Genomic DNA, 15,909 nt, shown 5'->3' on the forward strand with positions numbered 1-15,909 from the left:
TTGGCTACTCACAATTGTCTGTAATTCTATCTCCAGGGGATCAGAGGCCCTCTGCTGGCTTCTGTGGGGCACTGACTCATGTGAGCACAGAAGTGTACACATTTTTACTAGGCAGGAATTGATTCATAGGAGCAGAAGCAACAGAAGGGGGTTTATTGGGCTGGTGTAAGTGAGGGCTGGGAGTCTAGTGATGGCTGTCTGCATCCTGCAGATGAAGGGAGAGGTTCCCAGTCCTGAAAGCTAGTTGCCTCAGTAGTCCCAATCCCTGGAGAGCCACTGGCATGGTGTTTGTTGTTTACTGCCCCCCACCCTCGTGTAACTTAGTATGACCTTAAAGTTCAGATTCTCCTGCCACTACCATCCAAGCGCTGGGGTTGCTGGTGTGCGCCACCAGAACCATCTTATTTTTTGTTCTGAGTGTCAATGTCCTGTTAGATGTGTGTGCTGTAAACACCTCCATGTTTTGTGCACCATTTTTCAGTTTCTTCATAAGGACCTGCAATAAAAGTTCATCATTTTTTTAATTTTTAATTTATTTATTTTGGTTTTTAAAGACAGGGTTTCTCTGTATTACTTTGAAGCCTGTCCTGGAACTCACTCTGTAGACAAGGCTGGCTTCAAACTCACAGAGATCTGGCTGCCTCTGCCTTCTGAGTGGGATTAAAGGCATGTACCACCAACACCCGGTATGTGTGTTTAAAGATGGTCTTGTCTCCACTGCAGGGAAAGAACAACATAGTAGAAACCTCCTCCTAGGGCCTGTATTTTTTTGTTTGTTTATTTTTGGAAATAGGGTTTCTTTGCATAGCCTTGGCTGTCCCGACACTATCTCTGTAGACCAGGCTTGCCTCAAACTCAGAGATCCTCCTCCTTCTGCTTCCTGAGTGCTGGGATTAAAGGCATGCACCACCACCTGATTTAGATACTTAAAAATCTTAATCCCAGACCCATGTCACCCAGGCATTGTCCTAGCCCCTGGACAGAGGCCACGAAGGCATGCTGAGGGAAAGACTCTATAGATGCAGTGAAGATGACGCCCTAGGTTGGGAGATCTACCTGGCTTGCCTCAGAGGACCTATCTGGGCCTGAACATTCAAGGGGTTGGAACTAAAGAGCCCTGAAGAGGAAGAGGCCCAAATCAACACTGGTGGCACAATTATGCCTTGGGTCTTGCAGACCTGGCTGGGGGGAATCTGGACCAACATGGAGTTCATTTCATAGGGTCCCTTTGGTACTTATGCCTCACAGAGTTTCAGGACATGTTTGCAGCAGCATCAGCAGCATCATTTGCACCCAGGATCTAGGTTAATGCTCCCTGGAGTGCAGATCCCCACATTGCCACCAGAGGGCAGCAGCCACCAACAGAAAGAGGTCAGCAGTCAGCAGTCAGCACAAAGGGAGGCTGGTTGGGTACGAAGGGACAGAGATTTCAGATTAACCCCAGTGCTCTGTTTCAGAGATTTAGCATCTCCCACCCGAGTGCTGGGATTACAGGCACAAACAACCAGGCCTGGACAAATCTACACATTTAAATGCAGATTTTCCTAGCTTTTATGTAGAAAATTTTTTAAAAAAATGAGCAAGAAATGAGCCTGTGGAGTGGATCAACTGCAGCTGCCTTATACTCACAACAGGCCCCACCTTTAGAAGCAGCAGGGTTCACAAACACCATCCCCATGGCCTGACATCACTCACTGTGTACCTAGTACAAGTTTCAGAACTTGAGGCTGGAGAGATGGCTCAGCAGTTAGGACTACTTGCTGCTCTTCCAGAGGACCTGAGATCAATACACAGCACCCGCACCCACCAGGAGGCTCACAATAACTCATAACTCCAACTCCAGGTGACCAGATGCCTTCTGGCCTCTGAGGTTACCTGCACTAAGGTGCACATGTCCACATTCAGACACGTTCACATACATACAATTAAAAATAAAAGAAAATCTTAACAAACAAATAAACAGAAAGAAGTTGCAGACCCAGGACCCTCCTTGTCCTGCTCCATCCATGAAGCCTCTGCAATGGTAGATGTCCAATGCTAGGTACCCGGTTCTGGTTCAAAGAGATGGTCTTCCAGCCGGTTTTCTGGGTAATTACAGCTTTTTTGGCAGCTACAACCTCACCTAAAATAACACCCCTGGCTGTCTGGCATTTTGCCAACAAGTCCCAGGCTTTTGTGGCCATATTAACCATTCTCCATTCATCTCATGCCAAGTTTATTGTATGCCTGCCTGCAACCCTCTCTTTAGTGTTCCATTCAATAGTTTCCCCTCGAATACTGAATGAATCCCTAGTGTCAACCAAACCCCACTGATGTGCAGCTCAGGCCACCATGATCAGCCTCCATGAAGCCAGAGAGTCCTACCTGTTATCTTGCCACCTCCTTACCACTCCACCTCAGAACTCATCAGGCACACTACCACCTCAGGGCCTTTGCTCATGCTCCTCCTGTCCAACCTCCCTCCAGCCCTTCATGTGTCTGGGCACTCACTGCTTGTAACCCTGTGCAGTAACTCGGGACAGCCTCACCCGTTTATGAAGCTGCCGGCATCTTTTGTTTTCCATGTGGGACTATATGATTGTGGGATTCATCATCTATCAGCACCTGGCAACCTCTTTAGGGGCATCCAGAGGGAAGGGCATGTCCCCTCTGTCCCTGCAAGTGCTTCTTCAGTTCTGCAGGGGGCTCTGTTAGGAGACCTCATGAAGTGAGATGCTAGACCCTCACCTGTCACCCTCAGGTGACAGGGCTTCAGAGGAAGGATCCTGCAATTCTAACTCCAGGTAAGTCCTCTCTCTGGGCCATGAGAAGGGGGGCGGGCTGCAGTTCTGACTCAGGATAGGTGCTCTTGAACCCTCCACATGGGAAGTGTTCCAGGGCTTTAGACAGTTAGGTGTTTTCTTTTTTTAGACAGGGTCTCACTATGTAAGTCTGGATGACCTTGCATCCACACAGGTCCACTTGCCTCTGCCTCCCGAGTTCTGGGATTAAAGGTGTGTGACTCTTGAGTCACCTAGGAACTGCAGTTTTCTACCGGGTGTGTGTGGGAGTGTCAAGGGCAGGGAGTCCCAGAGGCTGCTGCTGCTCTGGGGAGCTTCCAGGGCCAGGTGGTGTGTAGACTCCGGCTAAGCTTGTGACTATAGCTAAGGGGGCTGACTGCTTCACTGGTGTTTTGAATGTTTGAAGGAGTTTTGGTTTTGTGAAATTATGGTGAATATGGACAACATTTTAGAATAAATGTCCCCACCTGGCCACACAAAAACACTGGCCCCGTAAAGTAGCCCCCCCATGGGATTTTGGGATAATGTGTGATGCTAATTCCAGTGCTCTGGGTTGTAGATGATGACCTAGACGTGAGGCTGTGAGACAGGTGGCTGAGGGATGACTGCAATCTCCACTGAAGCATAGCTTCATACCTAGAGGGCTCCAGTACACATGTCCACACACAGGCACACAGCACATCTGCACCCAGACACCTGAAAGCACATTACGCATGGGTCATGGGTACACACAGAAGTGAATGCAAACACATGCACTGTGTGCCTGTGTGTAGCGTGTACAAACACACTCACATAGGGAAGTATGCATGTGGAAGCAAGTGAAATATCAGCACACAATGCACTTTCAAGGCATAAAAGTACACATACATACATGTGTGCATGCAGACATGCACATTCAGACACAAACACATGCAGGCACACGCTAGTACACACATGTATTTACATGTGCACAGAAGCACACACAAACACTTACACAGCACATGCGCGCACCACAGAGAGATGGCATCCCAGGACCATCTAGAACAAGTCACACATCCACCACAAAAGAGATGAATGTTCTCAGGTCAGTCATTTTCAAATCCGCAGAATCAACCACAGGGCTCATCGGGGGCCTTGAAAACAGGAACAGGCTGGTGGGACAAGAGCACTCAGAAGAGGCCAGGGTTGTGTACTCAAATTTATTTTGTCAAATGCTCAGCCACAGTCTCCTATGGGTGTGTGTACATTCATTTTTGCTTTGTTTTTGTTTTTGATTTTTTTTTTAAAAAATGGTTTCTGTAAAAGAATTTTTGGTAATTACCTAATTTTGGGTATGGTAGCTATGTACAAAACATCACTGGAAATCACTTCACGGCACGAGAGGAAACAGAAGCATCAGGTCTCATGATTTTAGCAGACAATGAAAACCTTTTGAAGGCCATGACTGGACCCCAGCTGCCGACTACAGGCTGTCAGCCTTGCCCTAAGGCGAGTGTAGGGAGTTGCCTCTTCCAGCTTGGGGGAGACACTTGGGGCTACAGTGCTGAGAGACTTCCCACAGCTGGTTAGCACACCAGCTGAAGCTGCCTCATGAGGCTTGTTTTAGAGGCTATTACAACAGCAAGTACCAAGGACTTCATGTCCCTGTGAGTGAAAATATAGGCGTGTTACCAAAATAGAAGCCTTTATTGAGAAAAATCTTTGGTAGTAATGATATTCTAATTTCCTCTCCATATTTGGTTAACTAATGGAATAAACTCCTTCCACCTTGAGCTACAGAAAGAAAATCCCTCAAATCCACCACATTATTGATTTTTAAGACAAAAACCAATAGGTGTTCTAAAAAGCGGCAAAGGAACCCACGGAGGCCCTGGGGCTTGGTGAAGCCCATCAGCCTTTCTAGAGATGCCCACCTGTTACCCAGCTTGTCTCACAAGAAGGTCATCATCTTGGTGTGAGGGGCCCTTGGGTGGCTGGTGTGGAGCCTACCTGCCAGGGAACAAAGGGTGCTGGTCAACAGGGGCACCTGTACCCCTCAGGTTTTACTGGCACACAGTATGAAGCCACCATGTGTTACTGTTTGAGTAGCCAGGTCTGAACCTCTGAGCTCCCAGAAGGAAAGACAGTGGAGTCATCCAGCATGTCCAACTACAGCACGTGAAGACTTCAGGAGCCTGAGTCTAAGTATCCTCCTGGAAAATGTCACCAGGCTCCTGGACACCACTCTGTACCTATCCCAAGGCATCCTTCAAAGGATGCAGACTCAGGGCCTTGGCCCCTTACCACTGTGGTGGTGATGGGATTTACATCCCCCAGCACGAGTCTGTGGAATATGCCCTTGCCCCGTTTAGCCCTGTCACCAGCCATCCTTGGCATTGAATACTAAGGATAAAAATGTCCCTGCTTAATGGCATTGTGCAAAAATGAGAAGAAACAGAAAGAAAAAAGAAGACGGTTGTCACATCAGAGTGGCCCTCCACACGTGCACAAGAGCCACGGGCCCTGGTGGGGCTAGAAGTGCTGGCTCTGGAGGAAACCGGGTGGTCACTTGGTGATGGTCAGAAGCCTTCTGGCTGCTGGGCTGCCATCAAGGCTACAGTGCACCCCCGTGGTATTCATAGCTGGGGACTGGGCTGCTGTCCCCTGCCTCTGGCCGGGTTGTGGGGCTGTGGTTGTTGCAAGGCACATCCCTTGGCTTCTCCTTCTCCATCCATGTGTCTAGTAGCTGCTGCTTGCCCTGTTCCTCACGCATGAACAGCTCCACCATGAGAACCTTCTCCTTGTGGATCTGCTGGCTGATGTCTTTGGGGATGTCAGGGATCACCCAGTCCACGAAGTCACTCATGAACATCACCAGGTTCTACAGGGAGAGAAGTGATGGGGATGGAGCCAGAGGGGCCTGGAGAACGCCCCAGCCTCTGTGTAGTGTCTGTATCACCTGTGCACACCACTTGCACACCCTCACTTGGTTGCCCCACCTATGCACGATCCAATTATGACCCTCACCTGTGCATCCACCTGTGCACCCCACCTGTGCACCCCACCTGTGCACCCACCTGTGCACCCACCTGTGTACTCCCACCTATGCACCCACCTGTGCACCCACCTGTGTACTCCACCTGTGCACCCACCTGTGCACCCACCTGTGCACCCACCTGTGCACCCACCTGTGTACTCCCACCTGTGCACCCACCTGTGCACCCACCTGTGTACTCCCACCTATGCATCCACCTGTGCACCCACCTATGCATCCACCTGTGCACCCACCTGTGCACCCCACCTGTGCACCCACCTGTGTACTCCCACCTATGCATCCACCTGTGCACCCACCTGTGCACCCACCTGTGCACCCACCTGTGTACTCCCACCTATGCATCCACCTGTGCACCCACCTGTGTACTCCCACCTATGCATCCACCTGTGCACCCCACCTGTGCACCCACCTGTGTACTCCCACCTGTGCACCCATCTGTGCACCCCACCTATATACTCCTACCTGTGCACCTGACCTGTGTACTCCGACCTGTGCACCCCATTTGCACATCCCCACCTGTGTGCCCCACCTGTGCACTGACTCCTGTCTACCTGCTCCACATGGCAAAACTCACCCCTCCACTCCCTGTCCCTGTGCACATTCTATTCTTCTGGGCCTCAGTGTCCCAGAAGATGTAACCAGACAGGGAGGTGCAGCCCCTGGAAAACTTTCTCCCTTCTCTTTTTGAGAAGCTGGGGATGAAGCTCTCTTGTGCTCCACTACCCCGTGTTGGCTTTCTTGAGGAATCTGAACTGAGTGGGCAAGAAAATGCTCGGCAAGATGGATTCTTCAGAATGACTGACTACCCAGGCCATGATATCAACAGCAATGATATCAACGCTGCAAAGAACACTAGTTAAGCCAGAAATGGCTGGGAGTGAGCTGAGGGCTGGTCTTTGGAGCCCGAGGCCGGCTAGGTTCTTGAGCTCTGGCTATGTCAGGGACAAAATGCAAGTTAGTCAGCTTGTATGGAAGACCAACATTCTTGTTCATCAAACACCTTTGGGGTGCATTTGTCGGCACCTGAGCATCGGTGATTGGCCTTAGTTCAAAGATGACTCTCCTAGCTATGCTCCAAGCTGTGAACTATGGCACAGCTAAGGACCCTCTGTCCTCTTGCCTCCCTGTTCCCAGACTGGCTGTGGGAGTAAGTGACCAACCATTTAGGATGATAAGGACCTATCATGTTCTGGTGGCTGGAGCAGAATGTGCCTGCTGAGATGGGCAGGGCGGTCCGCATGGAAACCCTCCCCCACTACTCTCCTGCCTGCTATGATATCTCCTTTGTTAGAGCAGTGATTCTCAACCTTTCCTGTAAATCAGATATTTACATTACAATTATCAGCAGTAGCGAAAATACAGTTACGAAGTAGCAATGAAACAATTTTAAGGTTGGGGTCAGCACAGCATGAGAACTGCATTAAAGTGTCGCAGCTTTAGGAAGGTTGACAACCACTGCCCCAGAGCTTCCATCTGTGCTGCATAGTTTTATGTCAACTTGACACAAATTAGGGTCATCTGGGAAGAGGGATCTCTAATTGAAAACCTGCCTCCATCAGATTGGCCTGTAGGCAAGCCTGGGGTCATTTTGTTTTGTTAAAAAAAAAAAAAAAATCACATTATTTTATCTAATGTACTTGGGTGTTTTGCTTGAGTGTATGTCTGGCTCAGGGAGGCCAGAAGAGGGCACTGGATCTCCTGGGACTGGAGTTACAGACAGTCATGAGTTGCCATATGGGAATCCAACCCAGGTCTCTTGGAAGAACAGCATTTTCTTGATAGATAATTGTGAAATGTGAAAGGGCCCAGCCCATGGCAGTAGGGGCCATGGGCAGATGGTCCTGGAGGGTAAAAGAAACAAACCCAACAAAATATAGGGAACAAGCCAGTAAGCAGCACCTCTCCATGACCTCTGCATCAGCTCCTGCCTCCAGGTTCCCACCCAGTCTGAATTCCTACCTTGGCTTCCCTCGGTGATAGAGTGTAACAAACACATTCTTCCCCAAGTTGGTTTTGGTCATGGTCTCTATCATAGCAACAGAAAAGCAAGCTAGGACATCACCTCAAGCCTAGACCAATACCTTCTGTACCCACTTCAGTGACAGGCTGATGGAGGCATGTAATGAGCACAGCAGGGGACGGACCTGGTGCTGGAATTTCCCAGCTCTGAGTGTTCGGTGTGCTGTTGTTCTGGCATGGGTTGCCAGGATGCCAGAGGATGTGCATGGCTCTTAGCACCATACTTAGGCCTTCAGTCAGTGTGTGTGTGTGTGTGTGTGTGTGTGTGTGTGTGTGTGTGTGTGTGTGTGTAGTTTAACCCATAACAGGTACTGTTGGCTGGGTCTGGAGTTATCATCTCAGAACCATTGCCTCCAGTCTGAACTTACCTGGCCCATGGCACAGAGACAGAGGGTGACAAGTGGGGACAGAGACTGGCCTCTTTTTCCTCCAAGTCTGCTCTATGGAGCTCACTGTTCTTACCACCTCACCCCTTCCTTGCCTGTTCCAGGACATTCTCTTGGTCACTGCTAAGGGTCTGGTCAGTCAGTGTTCTCAGAGTCCCTGAAGACACATCAAGGCCCGTCTCCTGCCATTATCACCTCCCTCCTGTCTGCACTCCCAGGGGCTGTGCCTCCACTTTCTGGAGGCAGATGTCCCCAACAAAACACATACCTGGAAGACGATGACAAATGCCAGCCGGGCAGCCAGGACAGCCCAGAAGTCCTTAGAAATGTCATACTTGTGTTCTGACCATGGGGGCTCACGGTAATCTTTGTACCTGCAAAGGGTGTGTGGGGTCAAGGGTAGGTCAAGTAGACCTCAAGAGAGAAGCTTTGGGGTTGAGCCAGGGTCTGTGGCCATGCAGGGGAGGCCCACTCTCTGCCAAGAAATCCTCTCCAAGCTGGATGGGGTGGTCAGGGCCCAGCAGCTTGGAGAAAACAGGCAGGCACTAGGAACTTGGGACAGTCTTGAGACTCAGGACTTTGGAGACAGACAAGATGCAGTGTTTGTAGGTCCAGGGGTGGGGATACCCTGATTTAAAACGATGTGTTTGTTGTCAAATTAGCAAGGATGATTTTTTTTCTTTTAGATGTAATTATGTGTGTCTACAAATGTGTATGCAGTGTCCTCAGGGGCTAGACGGGAGTGGCAGATCACCCTGGAGTTGGTGTTACAGGTGGCTGTGAGCTGCTGGATGTGGGTTATGTGATCTGAACTCAGGTCCTTTGGAAGAGCGGCCAGGACTTATAACCCCTCACTCCAAGTGGTTGATCTTGATTGTCTTCTTGGCTGGATTTAGAGTCACTGGGGAGGGCTGGCAAGATGACTGTGTGTAAAGGTAACAGTACCAAGCCTGACTACCTGAGTTTGACTCCTAGGACCCACAAAGGTAGCAAGAGAAAACTGAGTCCTGAAAACTGCCCTCTGCCCTCCACATGTGCACATGGTACACCCACACACCCAAACAAAGAAACAAATAAATGTAATGGAGTCAGTTACCATGGACCTCTGGGTGGGTATGAGGGTTTAACTGAGGTGGGAAGACCCACCCTGAAAGTGGGTGGGCCCTCCGGAGGCTGGAGCAAGCTGATGACCAGCATTCATCACTGTCTGCTTCCTGTCTATGGGTGAGATGTGGCCAGCCCTTCTACACTCCTGCCTCCGTTCTTTCAGATGAACTGTGCCCTCACACTGCAGACCAGGACAGACCTTTCCTTCCTTAAGTTCATTTTGTTGTTGTTGTTCTTTGTTTGTTTGTTTGTTTATTTTTTATTTTTTTTTTTTTGAGACAGGGTTTCTCTGTGTAGCTCTGGCTGTTCTGGAACTCAATCTGTAGTCCAGGCTGGCCTCAAATCACAGAGATCTGCCTACCTCTGCCTCTTGAGTGCTGGGACTAAAGGCCTGCACCATTACTGCCCAGTCCTTAAATTGATTTTTATCAGATATTTTGTCACAGCAATGAGACATATAACTAATACAATACAATCCCCAAAGTCAGGGCCTGGGTCTCTAGAGTAGCTGGTAAGACCCAGGCTGGTCCCTAATGGCTGAGGCCCAGGGAGGGGACACAAGGAGGAGGCACCTGGCTCCAGAAGCATACCCCTGGTGCTCAGCTCACATTTAATATCAACTTTCTGTGTGTTCCTGAGCACTTGCTTGGCCTCTCTGGGCCTCAGTCTGAACGTTCCCTCGCTCATTTGTTTATGTCATGAGCATTTGTGAGTTGTTACTAAGTGCTGACCCCATCCCAGAGGACATGTTGGTGAGAATACAGCAGATGGGGCCTTTTGTTCACGGAGGGAGTCAGACAGGAGTCTCTTGGGCCTGTTTGCCATGGAACTACCAGTTCCCCAGAGGAGACTGGCTGGGAACAGTGGCAGGTGCTGAGCAGAAGTTGTACAATCACCCTGATGGGAACAAAGAGCCTGTGCTCACAGTGCTACCACACATCTCCCCTCCGCCTTTTCTCTCTAACTCTGAGGTCACCTGGAAAACTCCTATGCATCCCCAAAAGCCCACTCTTGACTCTTTTCAACTACCATCAACCACCAGCCACACTGACCTCTGGAAGATTAATTTTCTTCTGCACTCAGCTAACTAGCCTTGTTCTGGCCCCCATGGGGAGAAGAGCATATGGTCTCTCAGGGTGGATGGGGCCGACCTGGGACAAGTCTGCTTTAGCATAGGAAGAAACAGGAGCCTGCAGGAATCTAGGTCCCAGCCACTGCTTCTGCTGCATGCTGGGCTGGGCTGGGCTCCAGCTTTGGGAGGTGGCTATGGTGGGTGCATCTGGTATATGTGGGGAGCTCAAGGTGGCTGAGTTGCAGGATTATGGTCCAGGTGGTGGGAAGTCTGGCTGGAACTGGAGTGGGGAACAGGGCCTCTGTTCGCACAGGCCAAAAGCAGACCCCATCTATGGTCCTGCTGCTTCCCTGGCTTGACCTAGAACCCTCTGCCTGTGTCCTCCCAGTGTTCAAGCCTGCTGCTCACCCTCAGCACCATCTGCCACTCTGCCAGGAGTGTGCAGAAAAAGCAAGAGTGATTTCTGTTTTCTCTTAGCGATCCCCTCTAAACTTCAATTTCCCTGAACTCTGTAATGCCCGATGGTGCCCTGGCTGAGGGTACTTTCAACAATACCGGGGTGACCTGCAGTCAGCTGCCCAATGTGAGGATGAATTTTGAGGCAGTTCCCCAAGCTGTGTACCATGACCCCAGTGGCAAATCACCTTCCTCCTCCCCTCCCCTTCTCTTTGTTCCCCAATACAGGAGTCCTCAGTCACCCCAGGGAGCATCATTGCTTCCCCAGGAGTGACCAACCAACACCACTGTGAGTGCACACACGGGGCCCCAGCCCACATATCCACCTACGAAGTTGCAATCCTACAGAGAGCAAAAGCCACCGACACTCAGAGGAAATCCACTTGGAACTTGGCCCTTTCCCTGGCTAGCTAGAGGTAGTCTGAGCCTGTCTCTCCAGGCTAGGGAGTCCCGAGATCCTAGGGCAAGCGGGTGATCTGCAGAGCTCCTGGGCACAGGAGGTTGGCAGAAGCAACAAGCTTCTGAGGTGACTTGTGTTTTCAATGTGGGAGGGTCCCCTGGGCTGGGACATTTCTGTCTTAGGCTGTGTGCAAAGAGAGAGTTTTCACATTTGGAAATCATGCTGGGAGGCCTCCTCTCAAAACCTGCCCTCCTAGGTGACACCACTCCTATTTGAATAGGGTCCCAGGCTGCTGCTCCATCCTGGCACAAAACACATAGAGATGGTGCTTCCTTTCCTTCCCTCTTTCTTTTTCCTTGTAGTAGCTACTCGAATAAATAAGTAAATAAGTTTATTATTTATAATTTATTTATCCACATATAAATATATCATATGTAACAAATATAATGCATTTATAAATACATAAACTTATTTATTTATTTACTCATTTATTTATTTACTTGAGTCAGGGTCTCATTAGCCTAGGTTGACTCAAACTCAATACATAGCCTTGAACTGACCCTCCTGCTCCCATCTTCCCAGTACAGGGATAACAGTGTCAGACACTCCCCACCTTAAAGGCGTCTTTCCTCTGCCACCGAGAAGGGGAGCATCCGGCATGGGAATCCTCAGGGCTAACCCACATCCATGCCAGAGCATGGGCTAAGGCTTCACATTGGCTTCTAGGGAATAGATATGTGTAAAACTGGAGTTCCAGGGACAGTGAAAGTTCTCTGCCCCTTCCTGCCAGCCTACCACATTTCATTTACTATTAAAGATAGGGCCTCATCTGGGCAGTGCACACCTTTAATCCCAGCTGTCGGCCTTTAAATTCTGCAGTCTGGACTTCAACTTGGAAGACAGAGGCAGGCAGATCTCTGTGAGTTTGGGGCCACTGGACTACATAGCAAGTTCCAGGCCAGTCAGGGCTACACAGTGAGACTCTGTCTCAAAAAAAGTAAGCAAACAGCCAGGTGGTGGTGACAGTGTGGCAGGCACTCTCCTTTAATCCCAGCACCCAGGAGACAGAAGCAGGCAGATCTCTGAGTTCAGGGCCAGCCTGGTCTACACAGCGAGTTCCAGGACAGCCAGTGCTACATAGAGAGAGAAACCCTGTCTCAGAAGAAAGTAAGCAAACAAATAAAGCAACAAACAAAACAAGAAACTGAGGTAGTCCAGGCTTGCCTTATCCTGCCTCACCCTCATGAATGCTTGGATTATAGGTATGCACCACCATGCATGACATCATGCATGTACATGTGTGTCTGTGTGTGCATGTGTGCGTGTTCAAATGCACACACATTTTTGTCTTTTTAATTTAAAAAGATTTTTACTTATTTTATGCATATGAATGTTTTACCTGCATACATGTCTGTTTGTTCACTACATGGATGCCTGGTGCTCATGGAGGCCAGAAGAGGGCTTCAGATCCCCTGTAACTGCAACTATAGATGATTGTGAACCACATTGTGGGTATTGGGAATCAAACACTGATCCTCCGAAAGAACTGTGCTCTTAACTCCTGAGCTATCTCTCTGGCTCATGTTATTTATTTATTTATTTGAGACAAGATCTGATGTAGTACAGGCTGGCCTCAATCTCAGTATGTAGCTGAGGATGGCCTTGAACTTCTGACCTTTTGTTTCCATCTCCCAGTATACTACATTTGAAGCATGGTCTCATGTAGTTCAGGTTGGCCTCAAACTCACAGCAACCCCTCCCACCCCCCACCCCCCCCACCCCCGTCCCCACCTCGGCTCCAAGTATGGGATTATATAGGCTCGTATAGTCATTTTACAAACTGCATGCAAGTACTCCTTGAGTCTTGCACCTGAAGAAGCCAGGGTCCTCCTTAGCCTCCCCAGCTGCCCCTGTAAGGACCTCTCTTGAGGGGGAGACATGAAAGCAGTACCTGCAGATCTGCACCTCATAGCCCAGGTCCAGTGGGTCATTGGGTGCCGTGCCATTCTGGAAGTCACTGACATTGAAGGAGGAGAGTGTGTGGTTGACGAAGCCATGCATGGTCCCGTTCTGACTGTACATGTAGAGGTACACTAGGCGAGGGATGAAATCAGACGTGAAGGAGATCACAAAGGCCTGCCAGGGAAAAGGAGTGAGTGTGAGTGTGGTTCTGAGCGAGGCAGGGCAGGGTGGGACAGGATAACATGAGTAAACAAAGGGTCACCATGTTCCTGTCCCTTTCTGCAGCTTGCAGGAGTCTGAAGGGCTATTTCTGTTGTCCTTAAATAGGGACAGCAGGGACAGTGGGCTGCCTTTCACAGGCTGTGTGGCTCTGGGTGGAGCTCCCAACCCCTCTGTGCCATCCTTCTGCGCTTGTTCAACAGGTTGACCATGCCCACTGGGCACAGACCTTACCTCCTGGGCTTGCTGGAGAAACTTGGGAGCCCAAAGAAGGAACCTGCAATCTGTAAAGTTCTTGTCTAACCTCTATGAGAGATTTCATGAAGGGACCTGAAGCCCATCAGCCTCTCGTGGCTGTGTGGCCTTGGGTATATCACCTTCCTTCTCTGTGCCTTAGCTATCTGTAACATGGGGCATGCCAGCCTATACATCCACAGCTGTATACAGAGCAACAGCTTGATATGTGGCAAGAACATAGAAGGTTTAGAATATTTTGGAAGCATCTAAAATTGTTGCTGTTGTCCTCGTGAAATGTTCTACCTGTACCTTGGCTTCGCAAGGCTGTACTCTGGGCCCCCCTCATTCTAGACCCTATTTTTGCTCCTCCTGAGTCAGGCATGGAGCTTCGGGTGTATGTCATCCCCTCTCAGTTCCTTTAACAAGGGGCCTCAAGGTCTCAATTGGAGAAGTGGACACTTGGCACGAGGGAAGTACAGTGTGGAATTTGGAGGCTCCTAGAGGCTTGAATATCACCCCTATGCCCAGTGGGCACTGGATCCCAGGTGTCCCTGCATCAGACACTGTGAGCCTGGGGTGTTGTGGGAGCTACCCCTGCTTCCCATGAGTAGTGTCTGCATACAGGGTGGGATGCTGCAGGTCCACTTGTGCCTGGGAGCCAGCCTTGGGCTTTGCTGCAGAAATATGAGGACCACAGTAGCCAAGGCCTATGCCACTCTTGACCTGAGGCCAGGAGAGGCTAGTAGGGGCCATACTATGTGCTGAAAAGACATGGTCATGGGCTGGGAAAGAAGCTAGAAGTGTGACACTGGGCTTGATAGAGATAGGGAAGCTAGTTTTATAGCTATGTTACAAATGATTTTGTTGTTTATTGTTTGTAGACAGTGTCTTAAGTAGCCCAGGCTGGCCTTGAACTCTCTATGAGGCTGAGGGTGACCTTGAACTTCAGATCCTTCTGCCTCCCCTCCCTGAGTGCTGGAAGAACAGGTGTGCTCCACCACACCAAGTTTAATCAATGCTGGGGATGAAATTCAAGCCTCGTGCATGCTACCTATTAAGCCACAGCCCTAGTCCTCAAGGGACGTTTCTAAAGAGAGATATCCCAACAGCCCCAGTGGCCTCACTACCCAGCCAGGGTTCCCACTCCCATCACTTACATTAATGATGACAGCCAGCTTCCCGACGCCTCTGAGAATGTTATACCAGATCCCTAGGGAAGAGACAGATGGGAGCGCCTGTGGACTGGTGTACAGTTTGTGGCACCCAGGTAGTGCCAGGGTGGGCCCAACATTGCAAGGACTGGAACAGCTAGAGGGCCACCCCCCAGTAATGCTGGGGAAGGCACAGGGGACCCAGGGAATGCCAATGACTTGGCTGTACTGTGTTGCCATGTCATCTTATAAGCTGTCTATGAATTCCAAGGGTACCCTGGCCCTTCCCTGTGAACCTGTCTAGAGGTGCTCACTGCAGCAAGATCCCTTTCCTACAGCCAGTGACTTGACCCCAACCTCAGTGCTTGAGCAACTCTGGCTAGGGCATCCTGACTGGTGAGGCTGGGATCTGGGATGGTCAGTAGTGTTCAAAGCAACCATTATGCTTAGATAGGAACTGGCTTCCACCTCTACAATCCCAGACCGGCGGAAGGCTTATCTCCAGCATGGTGGGACCTTGGTTCTCAGCCATCTTCCAATGGAAAGGAGAAGAAACAAGACCCAGGAAGGAGGTGAGGTGTTTGTTGGGGGTCTCCAGGCTGAGAGTCCCGCAGGGAGTCCCATGCCCTGCATCCCCCAGCCCCAACTTTACCCATGAGCCTGGGTGTGTGTTCAGGGGTCCTGTCCTGAATTGCACTCTATGAGGCCAAGAGTGTGTCCTGTCCACATCTGGCTCCCAGCCCTGAGCCAGGTCTGTGACTTCTCTGAAGTCACCCTAGGTGGATCCTACTATCTCCATTCTTGGGAAAACTATGGCAGGTATTTTGTTCCAGATGTGGTGCATGGCCATGTGCCACATGCTGTACCCTCTATCCAGGAGCAATGGGGCAGCTTTCAAGCTCTTATTTTTGAGTTTTACACTGATGGCCTACCAGGCCAGCAGGTGTTCAGCCCCAGGCACTCCAGAATCTGGGGACCATAGTTTGTCCAGTGGTCAAGCCTACAGCAATGTGCATACATTAAATATGTCTTCCTGCCCCAGCCAGTGACAACTCCAGGATAAAACAGCCCTCATTGCAGCAATAAGACACCCATGCATAGCCACCT

The 15,909-nt window shown here is 50.1% G+C and overlaps 1 protein-coding gene across 10 annotated transcripts in view; it reads right to left on the reverse strand.

Annotated features, from left to right (window-relative positions):
* Positions 1-3,944: 3,944 nt before the first annotated feature.
* Positions 3,945-15,909, reverse strand: part of Ano1 (anoctamin 1) — a 166,598-nt gene continuing 154,633 nt past the window's right edge. For all 10 annotated transcript variants that reach the window (XM_051193494.1, XM_051193491.1, XM_051193493.1 and 7 more), the window contains 4 exons: positions 14,809-14,861; positions 13,185-13,369; positions 8,467-8,572; positions 3,945-5,619 (listed from right to left, as the gene is read on the reverse strand). In XM_051193494.1, coding sequence (XP_051049451.1) covers positions 5,353-5,619; positions 8,467-8,572; positions 13,185-13,369; positions 14,809-14,861 — 611 coding nt within the window. In that variant the 3' untranslated portion in view covers positions 3,945-5,352. The remainder of the gene's footprint in view (positions 5,620-8,466; positions 8,573-13,184; positions 13,370-14,808; positions 14,862-15,909) is intronic.

Source organism: Phodopus roborovskii, unplaced genomic scaffold, assembly GCF_943737965.1.
Source record: "Phodopus roborovskii unplaced genomic scaffold, PHOROB, whole genome shotgun sequence".
NCBI classification, from domain to species: domain Eukaryota; kingdom Metazoa; phylum Chordata; class Mammalia; order Rodentia; family Cricetidae; genus Phodopus; species Phodopus roborovskii.